Source organism: Dermacentor albipictus, chromosome 6, assembly GCF_038994185.2.
Source record: "Dermacentor albipictus isolate Rhodes 1998 colony chromosome 6, USDA_Dalb.pri_finalv2, whole genome shotgun sequence".
Lineage (NCBI taxonomy): Eukaryota > Metazoa > Arthropoda > Arachnida > Ixodida > Ixodidae > Dermacentor > Dermacentor albipictus.
The window spans coordinates 95,683,831-95,696,430 of record NC_091826.1 but is presented as its reverse complement, the minus strand read 5'-3'; the positions used below and the strand labels follow the sequence as shown (position 1 = coordinate 95,696,430).

Below are 12,600 nucleotides of genomic sequence, written 5' to 3'. Positions count from 1 at the left end.
CTTACTGTCCCCCTTAGAGCAATGCGTGAGGAAATTTTGCAGGCATGTCACAATGACCCCTGTGCCGGACAATTACTCTTCTTCACAATAGCGCACCCGCGACAGAAATATTACTGCGAGCACCAACTTTCATCTGCTGTGCACTACGTGAAAGCTTGTCATAAATGTCAACGGCGTAAAGTACCAAACATCAAATCCGCCGGTCTGCTCCAACCTCTGGCCCCACCGACGCGGGCGATGCTCTGCCAATTGAGCTGCCGCGGCGCCGTTTCCCCATCCACTTTCTTGAGTATCCCAAGAAAGTGGATCCCACAACCTTCGCCTAATGCAAAGGTTGTGGGATCGTTCCCTACCTGCAGGAACTTGTTCCTTCATCCACTGCAGGTAGTCCACTTATCATGCGTTCAGGTAGCACGTGTGGGTTTATTGACCGGTTGCCTTCACCCAAAAAGATCACGTTCTCGTGACGCCTGCGTCAGAAAGGATGTTCCACGTCCACCGCCAAGGCTTGTGAGTGGCGGCGGTGCCGGACACTCGCAGGGTTCTTCTAGGAAACCTAAATGCCCAAGAAAGTGGGTGGGGAAATAGCGCCGTGGTATCTGAATTGGTAGATAATCGCGCAAGTAATACAAAGGTTTTCGGATAGTTCCTTACCTGCGGAAAGCTGTTTCTTCATTCACTTCAGGTAGACCACTTCTTATGTCTTCCGTTAGCTTGTATGGGTTTATTGACCGGTTGCCTTCACCCAAAAAGATCACGTTCTCGTGACGCCTGCGTCAGAAAGGATGTTCTCCATCCACCGCCAAGGTTTGTGAGTGGTGGCGGTGGCAGACACTGCCAGGGTTCTACTAGGAAACATAGGTACCCAAAAAAGTGGATGGGGAAATGGCGCCACGGTATCTGAATTGGTAGAGCATCGCACACGTAGTGCGAATGTTGTAGGATTGTACCCCACCTGAGGCAAGTTGTTTTTTCATCCTCTTTCATTTCCAATAATTTATCATCTTTTATTTGATTTATTAGGGACAAGTAATTTTTCCTATGTTGTCCTTGGTGACAGTAGTTTTTGGCTTCTTATGATATGACTTTATCGTTTCATGTCTCTTTAAAGTACTCGGGCTCTTGAAGGCATTTTTTTGCTGCAGCGATAGTTTTATGTAGCGTTTGTTGTTGGAGTGCATAATTTTATCAAGGATGGAGCCATTAACCAACACATGCGTAACGGTATTAAAGAGATGACTATTCATATACGCCGGTCTTTCATGTGTGCACCAATCCAGCGGCATGAACTCCAGCTCAGATTGGTTGTAGAAGAATGTGGACGCCTCCACGAGGTACATTATTTTGCCGCCGACGACGAACGCGTCCTGCAGTTTGGTTGCGCGATAACACCTCGCGCTTCCATCGCAATCTTTCCATAGGGTTTGACTACTATACGCCGCTGACTACCACAAAAATTCGAGATAGAGCCAAATAAATATAATCACTTAAAAAAATGGCTGTGGCTTAGGTAAGGTTAAGCCCAGGATGCGAAGCATACTAGCCTTTATTTTAGTGGTTGAACCACTGTTTAGCCTGGTGAACTGCTGTTGCTTGGCTATAATTGGTTCGGCTAGACGAAGAAACAACTCATGCATTACTTCTTCGCCTTCAAGAGTGGAACGCGACAGCGTTCCCGTCGACCCGCCAAGGGGTGTAAGACAATGGGCTACAGGGCAGCGACTACGCGCCCCGCATTGGACGCGGTGAGCGTCGAGCAAAGCAGCGTTCGGCGCGGCAACGAAGTGTGCGCCTGAGCAAGAGACGCACGCCTTAGAAACAGCTCGTTTCTAAGGCAACACCGCATTCACTAGAGGCGCTTTTGTACCGCTTTGAAGCATCGTACTCGTGGCTCAGTGGTAGCGTCTCCGTCCCACACTCCGGAGACCCTGGTTCGATTCCCACGCAGCCCGTCTTGCAAGAGTTGAGCCAAAGCCACTTCTCCTCTGTCGTGAAGTCACGGTGTCACGTGATTTCATGGCGACACCGCCGCGCCTGAGGAGCTGGGTTGAGCCCTCGTAATATGCTTCGCATAAAATGCGCAGTTTCTTTCCTAAAGCGACGCTTTGAAATACATAACGTTGTGCTCGAGCTACCTGGACGGCGTTTCCACGATACGTGGGGTTGACGCGTTGGCGCATGTCTCTTGGAACCCCGAGAAACTGCTCCATTGCAGCAGGAATATGCAGCAACCTAACATGACTATATGCAGCGTATATCGGTATTTCAGGGGAAAGGCTATAGACCAACTACTTGGGGAAGCCCACAATCCTATGGACATGGACATCCCTCTGTCTCCCCCGGCCCCTCCCGTTTCTTGAATAGGCAAACAAAGTCTAGTCATTCATAGAGGTTTGATATAGCACAACAGCAACACGATAATCAGCGCTATTTGTAAGCCTGGCTCATATAGGTTAGGCTATTCGCGACGCTGTCCTAGGGAGGACCGCCGCCAGTGGCCCTCAGGCGTCACACATAGAAGCTGCAAGAGGTGAGACCGTATCGTGTCGATGTTGCATGCACTCAGCTGTTCAGCAGGAACGCTAATGTGCGCAATGCTCACAATGCGTACCAGGACAGGAAAGCTTAGCCCTGCACTCACTCCGCTGCATTGCCAATAGACTGCAGTGGGACGGCGTGTGCACTTAGGCTTTCCCTTTTTGCAGCCAAACACACTTCGCGTTCATCGTAACTTTTTAAGGCTCTACGCGCAAAAGACTGAGTGCGCCGCCGTTGATAACGCGACAGCACGATGGTGGGATGACAGCGTCAACTGAGTGAACGAGTTTTTAGCGTCACTATAATTTTTATATCGAATAAGAGGGCCAATTGCGAAGTGAACATTACTCAAGTATTTGATTTATTCTATTCGTGCAAGTTACTCATCGTTTTCACAAGACTATAAGCCGGCAAAACGGGTTTTTGACATTACAAAAAAAGATTGGCTGTGGCTTAGGTAAGGTTAAGCCCAGGATGCGAAGCATACTAGCCTTTATTTTAGTTGTTGAACCACTGTTTAGCCTGGTGAACTGCTGTTGCTTGGCTATATATGGTTCGGCTAGACGAAGAAATAACTCATGCATTACTGCTTCGCCTTCAAGAGTGGAACGCGACAGCGTTCCCGTCAACCCGCCAAGGAGTGTAAGACAATGGGCTACAGGGCAGCGACAACGCGCCCCGCATTGGACGCGGTGAGCGTCAAGCAAAGCAGCGTTCGGCGCGGCAACGAAATGTGCGCCTGAGCAAGAGACGCACGCCTTAGAAACAGCTCGTTTCTAAGGCAACACCGCATTCACTAGAGGCGCTTTTGTACCGCTTTGAAGCATCGTACTCGTGGCTCAGTGGTAGCGCCTCCGTCCCACACTCCGGAGACCCTGGTTCGATTCCCACCCAGCCCGTCTTGCAAGAATTGAGCCAAAGCCACTTCTCCTCTGTCGTGACGTCACGGTGTCACGTGGTTTCAAGGCGACACCGCCGCGCCTGAGGAGCTGGGTTGAGCTCTCGTAATAAGCTTCGCATAAAACGCTGCAGCGACGTTGCTCTTCGTGAACGCTGGTTACGCTCAAGCGCTTGGAATCTGCGAACATTCACAAAGAATACTGCGTCGTGGCATTAGAAATGGAAAGGGCACGGAGGCGGCAATTGTCTTCACCTGCACGCGCATTCCTCCTCCATCAATCGCTTCTTTCGCGGCTTCAAACGTGATCTCACAGATTACACAGAGGGTTCATCTGCGCTTACCCGTACAAAGAAGTTTCGGTGCAGAAAATCTGCAAGGTTTGCAAAAACTATATTTTCGAGTAATTTTCAGCACGAGGATGGCAATTCGTAGGTAAATGTTTGTTGCCGCTGGTGCTGCAGAATTTTTCGTATTTGATGTGCACACGTAGGAGCCAATTTGTTTACAGATGGTACACCAGCAACGTCCGCTCATGTGGTAGACAGCACAGGTTCAGTAATCAAGGACCTCCTGGTGTATCTATCGCTTTCAGGTGCTTATTACTCCCAATGAAACTGCGAAATGTAACACCAGCGAATCGATGGTCGACGGCGAGGGTACCACGGCCCCCTCCCACCATGAATTCACGCCACAAATAGCAGCAGTCAAAGCGGGTGCGGAGATATTCCAGTCTGCTAATGACGAGTGCTTTCCAAGCGAAGGATACAATCCCGTAGTGGACTTGAAGACCGCCCTTGTCGATTCCATCGACCGCGAAACGAAGCCCTCCCACAAACCCATGGTTGTAAGTAAAGGTTTTCTAACACACAACTAAGAATATCCGTAGAGACGGTTGAGATTTCTACACGTATTTTCCAGCCTATTTAGTTTCACAACCAGGAAGTGCGTTAGCGCGCTTTGGAGAATTAAGAGGAGGATTTAGCTGAGAGCCATCTTTGAACGACGTATTCAAATGCACGTAATATGTAGAAATCCCCTTTTGAAACAATCTCTCCAGCGCTTTGAACAATATATACGGCGTTTGAGAGAGGAAACGAAATTGTCGTGACTGAAAGATCTATATATGGCTTCATATGTTCCTTATGTTGCCCATAACTAATGTATTTCAAAACAGTCAAATCGTGTTAGAATATACATTTCTGTCAGTCTAGACAGAAAACAGATCGCTGTTCTGTAAATAGCGCCTGTTCATCGCAAGTGAACACATTTTGTATTAGTTTACTGTTTATGCGAAACAGCTACTAGCCCTATGAACGTTTTGCGAAAGTACAACCCACATATAAGCGGTATAAGTTCGGTGGGTAACATTATAAACTTGTGTGCTCTACTATAGATCGCACGCTCGAAGAGTGGCGCGCCACTTATGTTATTTCGAGGGCTTTATTTCAGGTTTGGAAGTATCTTTTACTGTAGCATGTATAGATAAACAAAATGCTTTACCGGAAATTTTTCAGGTTGCTCAACAACTTTCTTATAAAAATGTTTGATCTTTGTAGTAGTTTTGAACCGCGCTTAGGGAAGGTTGCAGCAGTACCCTTTTAATATTTATAGCACTTACTCGAGCCCAGTAAGGGAAATTGCTGAACAACAATATGCAAAAAGAAAGATACTATAATAAGTAACAAAAATCAAGCGACGTTGAACAAGTGCAACAAAATTAATCATGAACACGTGGTCACTATCGCTAAGTGTAGATATAAACAACATTAGGCAGACAGGGAGCACCTCCGCCTAACTCTTGCGCTACCGCACCCACAGAAAGCGACCAACTTGATTGACAGTTCTTTCAAAGCGTTGTTAAACATTTCCATTGGCATTACTCTATACTAACAGCACTATGCACCGTCTAAAATGAAGACTGAGCTTGAACTATTTCTCAAATCTGGCAATTTTTCGGCCTATTGGGGAAAACATAAAGCTTCCGTTGAAGGTTTCGTCGAACCTAGCATGTAATGCCCACCTACTCAATGAAACGACGCAAAATATGCGGTTTGGTCGAATGCGCAGCGTCATTTTTATACGAGAGTAGCAGCGACTATACACAAGCGTCTCCCGGGTTGTCAATCTTCAGTCGTCTCAGGCAATTTTGATCAGACGTATAGACTGTTTTAACGATGTCTCAAGCAAAGGTATACACTCACGAGTGCGTGTCATCTAGAAGATTGTGTACGACTAATATCAAGTGCAACATAATTTTTCCGTCTGTGGGTTGCTGTTATTCATCCGTGCTTCATCAGAATGTGTACAAGTATTACGCGCAATTTTTTCCTTGCTTTGGGCTTTCCACTCGCATAGAAACACGCAGTTGATCCCAGAGCGACCTTCGGCCGTAGCTTGGCTATTACGCTGATCTCTTGCATTTTGAATAGCTCCTATGTGTACCGTTGTGCATTACTGTGCATTTTGGTGCACTCCTCCATATTACTGTAGAACACTGTGCAGGAACTGAACAATGCATGTGGAGCCTCCAGGGCTAGTTGAATGCACACAAGACCACCTTGCTTGCACAGAAAAGCTGATCGAGCACATCATCCAAGTATGATGAGGCTATTGCATGCTTCCCAAGCCTGACAACTATTGCTTCGCTAGCGTAAAAAGTGCCGCATGCAAAGAACTAGGTATCTGCTGCAATGAGCAAAAGAAAATGCTCTCTGAAGAATAGAGAGAGAGAAAGAGAGAGAGAGAGAAGAATACAGAAAAAGGCAGGGAGGTCAACCAGTAGTTGCAATAGGCTACCTTGCAGAGGGGGAAGGGGTAATAGGGATAGAAAGAGATCGTGGAAGGGGAAGATAGAGAGAAAACTAGGTATTATGCATCACCCAGAATGCCTAACTCACCTCACCCACGACAAAAAAAGATAAAATAAAACTTCGCTGTTACTTAAACAAATTACTTTGCGCAAATATATCATGTATACTGCACACCTATGTGGGAAGACAGCGTAAATATATTGTTTATTGAACTGAATCTCACCCAATTTCTCTTTTGGAAAAAAATATTTGCTGCTCTTATCACAATGAACGATGGTTCCCTTTGCATCCTGTATTACATGGAAATATTTGTTCTATTTTAGAAAGCTTTTCTCTCATATATTTGTTAAAATTTGTTACACTGTCCTTCATTTGCTGGTACCGACGAATCTGTTGTACGTAGGTGGCTACATTGTGCGCTTCTCTCAAACCGATCTGATAGGCAGCTTTTACCCATGACTTTCATCTGTTTCACGGATTTACATGATTGTATCATACTCTACTTTATATCAACCAGGATTGCCTTCGTCTTACAGGTGATGTACGAAACAAGGGGCTTCATCGGAACTATTCAAGTAACATTCCTTCTTGATGACGCCTTGGGAAACAACACAGTCGTTACCATTAGCAGCCAATCCACTGGAAGTCACTCACTCACGGCGTGGCTTCTTGATCCTACAGGAAAGAAGTGTGAGAATTGTCGGGAAGTTGAGAGCGGCCGCGTAAAATCGCTTACCATCCCGAGCCCAGCAACGGTATGCCTGTCCTCTTACGAACCATGATTGACATAATATGCAGGTTACTTTCGTTCGAATATATTTATTTCTCAGCCGCCGCCTCTCATGACTTACCAATCATGGCAATATCCTAGACGTAGTGCCCATTGGGCGGCTCTGGGCCGCTGTAAAAGATTATGTGGGACAGGAATTGATATTCCTCGATTGTTTACTTAGGCGCAAATTCATCTCAGTACTTTGTCATCTGGTTTATTCAGACTGGTAATGCTAGGTACATATTCAATTCCGTCACTTTAGCACTGGTTGACCATTTATACACTACTCGAACAAGCCACTTTTTCTGCCATATGTCGAGACGGCTTAATGTCTTTCAAGGTTAGTTTACATTCACTTGCCTAGTGTTTTAATGCGTCCATGCAGTAAGTTTGAATGGTGGAGCTTCAATTTGCAAAAACTGCGTGAATCGAAATAATGTACTCGAATTCTGCTCTGCATGACTCCTGACAGTACGTGCACTAGGCACAGGTGTTCACAGTTGTAGCTCTTCTGGTTTGGTGCCTTTTGACGGGTATGTATAGTGTGCATGCAGCGGTGGCCTTCGATAAAAAAAAAAGAACATTGTCCATGCGTGTAGCCTGCCATTGCTATCAAACAAGTGCACTGAACTACCTTCTGCCTTAAATTTCTTGCGATGCAATGCATCAGCGCTCTGCTAGGAGAGCCTTCGGCCCATACTTGTACGTGGTTATTTTGGTAAGCAGGGCATGGCGGGGAAATGGTGTGTGACGTGCTGTACGTATTATCGAGCCCACCCGCTTGCGCCCTATTGCGCCCTATTGAAAAATAAGCATAAATTCGCTACCTAACTTTACAAGTAATCACAATGCGGCGCATATTGCGATTTGCGAATTGTAGCCAGTGAGACTGCAAGACGTATCCACTTGAAATAGATGTCCAGGACAATTCCTGTTTATAAATATTTCCCCAAGCGTGGGAAGAAATACACAGCTCTCCCAGATACATTTGCGATTCAATGAATACCATATCATTTTGTTAAAAATTAAGTGCGACAACAGGGAATTTTCATGGCAGGTTTCGTAGCACACATCTACAATCTGGTGTGAATCTGCAAATTCACTTGAAGTCGAATCGCCTTACAAGGTCACCAGCTACAATTCATAAAAGGCCATATGCGCCATAAAGTAATTAACTGGGGAGTTGATTGCTGAATTACGTTGTTCAGTTGGATATATGTTTTCATTTCTCGTGCAAGTAACGTCCGCCTATCGAGTAATACATTTCTATGGCTATAATTATTTTATCTCTACTGGACAATTTCTAAAACTTCTTGAAAACCTAAAAGTGAACGCGCCCTATATTCTGGAAATAAAGATTCCCTTTCTTTAAGAAAGATATGTACCACTACGCTTTGCTTTCACAAATTTCTGTTCTCATCGTGGGTCGTTGCATAACGGAACTAAGGCAAATAGGCTTTTCAACAATATATTTAGGCACTATATAAGGGTTTTCCTTTCCAGTGATTAATAATGATAAATTTTGTGCATTTACGAGCCAAAACCACGATCTGACATTATGTGTAGTGAACCACCCTTAAATATTTTTGACTTTCTAGGGTTTCTTGACGTGCACCTAACTATAAATCCAGGAGCGCGTTTTTTTGCATTTTGCTCCGCTTGAATTTTGTAAACCAAGAGTGTGATGGAAACCGCGACCTCGAGTTCGCTTTCTGACACTCGCATAGTCTGTGTCTTCTAATGTAAGACTGTTTCCAATCACGTGCTTTTTATTCTTATTGTGACACATGCTTTGTATTCGAATATATTGAATATATTACCTTTAGCTATTTGTAGACTGCTGTACTTATTCATATTGTTTTGCCCAAAATCTTTTCATGGTATGGCCCAGCTAAAGCTTTCAAGTCAAAAGTTGCGTCAGGATTTTTTGAAGTCAACCTCTAAAACCAGTAATGTACGGAATTTCCATCAACTTTGGGTTTTAAACAAATTCGTTAGCGGAAGCGAAACTGCGGCAAAAACGACTATATATCTGTTCATCTCGAAAATTATTGCTTTACTGTAAGCTTAGAAGGTTCGTTTTTAAGGTGGCATGTGAATATTACAATGCAGGTAATATTACAAACTGCGAAAATTATAAATTTTGACAGTGTCAGTCTCGAGTACAGAAACTAAATTCGCGCTGTCCGTCGTAGCGCCGCTTTACGTGTTCCGGCACAATGCGGCGGCGCAACCGGACGTGTCGCCACGCCTTTACGGAGAAGCGTAGTATCGAGCATCCCTATTGTGACAGATGTCGCCTGCTCTGATGGCACAGCTGCAAGAAGCAGCATAAGCCATCGGCAAAATCCAAGAGAAATATGATGATAGCGCTACGAATATGTATGCGTGAAAGAAACGAATAGAGGAACAGGCGTCTTGATTATGCAGCGTAATGTGCTGCAGAACGTGGAAGTATGCGGCTTGGAAAACGACAAGCTGAACGAAAGGACACTAAAGCCTTGTCGAGTAATCTGACCACAAGTGATAATGTTGACGCTGTACTTTCTTTCGCTGCATCGCCTGAAGTCGTACAATATGACGGTGAAGTTGTCTCAAGCCGACTACCATGATTTCACTAGAATTGTTATCCCAAATTACGAACACTCGCGTTTATCATGGTGCGGAACATGAACAAAATGTCTCTTGTGAATACTGGTATTGCTGGGGTGCGGCGTGAACTAAACCGACGCGTCCACTGTGCACACTGAATGTGAAGTGCGTTTGCGTCCCCCTGACACGGGTACTGCAAATGCATCCAAAGCTAAGATTGGCTTATACATTACCAAACAATTCTAAAGAAGCTACGCGGAACACCGATTCTCAAAATTCCCTAGATTCACTGTATTTTTCTGACAGCCATAAAGATGTTCATCTTATAAGTAATGCACCACTTAAAAAGCCATGTAGCCTTAATAATGAGAAAGCGTGTTCGAAAGAGGAGTTTTAAGGAATGCGGCCTGGAAAACCAAGGTCCTCTTTTCCGTTGCACTTCTCCCTTTGCAATAGCTTTCATTTGCGCAGAGAATATGAACACACGAACAACCAGCCTGATCTCTTCGCTAGCCCAATACTCCATAGTTGCCAACGTAAGCCCTTGACGTAAGCCTTTGAAGATATGGAAGCAAAACGAGGGCTCAGTGATTACTTGCAAGGATTTGAAGTCAAGCAGCAAAAGAAACATTGTCAGACATGGCACCACCCACTTATTTCCGTGAAATATAAACAGGCTCTAACATACAGCTTGGTCGGGACAATAGAAAGCGTAGCTCATAGAGGCCATATCCCACGTTTCAAAACTTGGTTAAGATATCTTTTTAATAGGCACTGTGTTTCATCCAACTCATTTAACTTCCCACAGAGATTTTCATACCGTTGCGCTCATTTTTGCTAAATCTCTTGTCGGCGACATTTGTAGCAAGAACAACGACTGACATTGTGCCCCTTTCGTCAGGCACACTCATAGCGCTAGAGACCTCATATAGGTGATATATTACGACAAGTTATCCACCTATTACCCACCCACTTCGAACTTTGTCTACACGTGGGCCACTACCTCGTCCTTGCTGTCACTAATCATAAAGAAGCTGACTCGTTTGGTTCACTGTGTCAGCCAGGCGAACCAAGTACACGAATCACGCGTAAGGAAAAGAACCAGAACGCGGCGGCTAAATAGTTATTCGCAACACCTCCTCTAGCTAGATGCCAGGCAGACGACTCGTTCTCCCATTGCTGGCGTTGCACCGCGGAGTTGCGCGCTTTTAACGAGTGGTGGCGCCACGCGCTGCCAATGCTTCGCGCGGCGCTTCTATGGGTTGGGAAGGGCCGTTCCAATGGGCGGGGCGCAGCAGCGGCTTCTTGTTCAACATTTCCGGTACGAAAATTTAGGCGCTGTGGCTGCCAGAAGAATATCACATGTAGAGGTTAAATATATTTCGCATCAGTGCCATGCAAATCATAGAGAGCTTGCAGTACCGGTGCGGCACCAAGCAGGAAGAAGAGCGATCAGACTGGTTCGATAAACATGCAACCATCAAGGACGCCGCGTAGTAGAGACACAAGTACGCATATAAACTGTTTATTTCACCCTAGCTGTGGCCAAGTAAAATGATTACGCATTGTCTACTTCCTCATGAAGAACAACATCACGGCTTCACAGAATCGGCCAGCTATAGCTTCAACACTTCAAGGGACAATGGTTTCCGCTCAAGAAGCTTTGTCGCCCTGTTTCTGTCTGTCAGTACAACGGTATAGTTCGTGAAAACGGGCTTCATAAACTTCTTTGCGATGAGATGCAGAACCATCTTTCGTTGCTTTTCGTCACACTTTTCGGATCGGAGCAGAAGAAGTTCCATGAGAGCCCGGATTCTTGTTTCAATGCAGGCTCCTAACGACTTACCAATAGCGCTTCTGCTGTTGAGCACGTTATTAGCAAACCTCCGAAGTCGTTCCAGAACATTTACCAGCTCCTTGCTTGGGTAGTAAAATCCTCAGCGGTCCTGCCGAGCGAAGAGATCCTGTAGGGGATTGTTGCTATTAGGCGCCTGCAGGAGGGAAATGGAATTTCCGCATGGGATTCGCTAACTTGGTGCGCGAACGATGAACTGTCCCATTAAAGCTACACTGGTCACGTACGGGTTGGAAGTGAGTGGCATTGTGCTGACCCATTGGCCATATAGTTTATCCTCTGCTACAATGAGAAGTTTCTTCATCGTTTCATTGAGAGGGTGGTAGTGCTGGAAAGCTGGAATTAGTTTTTTGGCTGAGAAAGAGTATGACCTGTGCACGCTGCTATTACTCGAAGTAGCAACCATTGTAGTCTTGAGCATCTTCTCCAGCCCATATACAGCACATTTTTACATCCAGTGCATCATTGCACCCGACACTTCTGCGCAGGAATCCAAACAAGGGTTCAGTTGGGTCACTTGACATGTTTCTCAACACAAACTTGAACTTTCAGACAAGAAGCAGACGTCGAATGCACTGCACCTTTGACTTCATTGTTATCACGATTGCATAGTAGGTTTCCTTTGTGAGAAAGTTCTCAGGTTTGTTGCTCTTCTTTCTGAGTTATCCATGAAAGCAAAAAATTCGAATTCAAGCCATCTCAGTCTCTTATCTTCAACTGATGTCAATTGACGTCCGTCAGTATCATTTTGATGAATGTGTGTTTGGCAGTTGCTCACACTTATGAGAGTAAACCACTTCTCTATTACTTTCATGAAGTATATTGTTGGCCCTCCTTTAGCGAAATCTGCATCACAAGCACGGCCAGCCTCGTCCTTCAGGTAGCCTAATGCTGCAGTTACTGGAGCGCTGAACAATTGCACGGCTGACCGCACATTCGTATTTTGAATGTTTGGGGGATGCAAGTGCTTGGCCGTATGGAACCGTATCGGCCGTATTGTCGAGTGCTGTTGCATTCTGTACAATGTCTTCAAATACTTAGAAGATATTTTTTGCGAGCCACCTACATCTTTCGTTGCGATCTTATATTTTTCAGAATGTGAGTTTGGTCGAAGACAAGGCATAGAGGTTTC

At 45.3% G+C, this 12,600-nt stretch overlaps 1 protein-coding gene across 5 annotated transcripts in view; it reads left to right on the top strand.

Annotated features, from left to right (window-relative positions):
* LOC135907494 (calcium-activated chloride channel regulator 1-like) overlaps positions 1 to 12,600 on the top strand; it is a 158,352-nt gene that overhangs the window by 117,800 nt on the left and 27,952 nt on the right. For 4 of the 5 annotated variants that reach the window (XM_070520899.1, XM_065439193.2, XM_065439191.2 and 1 more), the window contains 2 exons: positions 4,032 to 4,283; positions 6,786 to 7,004. In XM_070520899.1, the coding sequence (XP_070377000.1) occupies positions 4,032 to 4,283; positions 6,786 to 7,004 (471 nt within the window). The remainder of the gene's footprint in view (positions 1 to 4,031; positions 4,284 to 6,785; positions 7,005 to 12,600) is intronic. The other variant, XM_065439194.2, reaches the window with a different exon arrangement.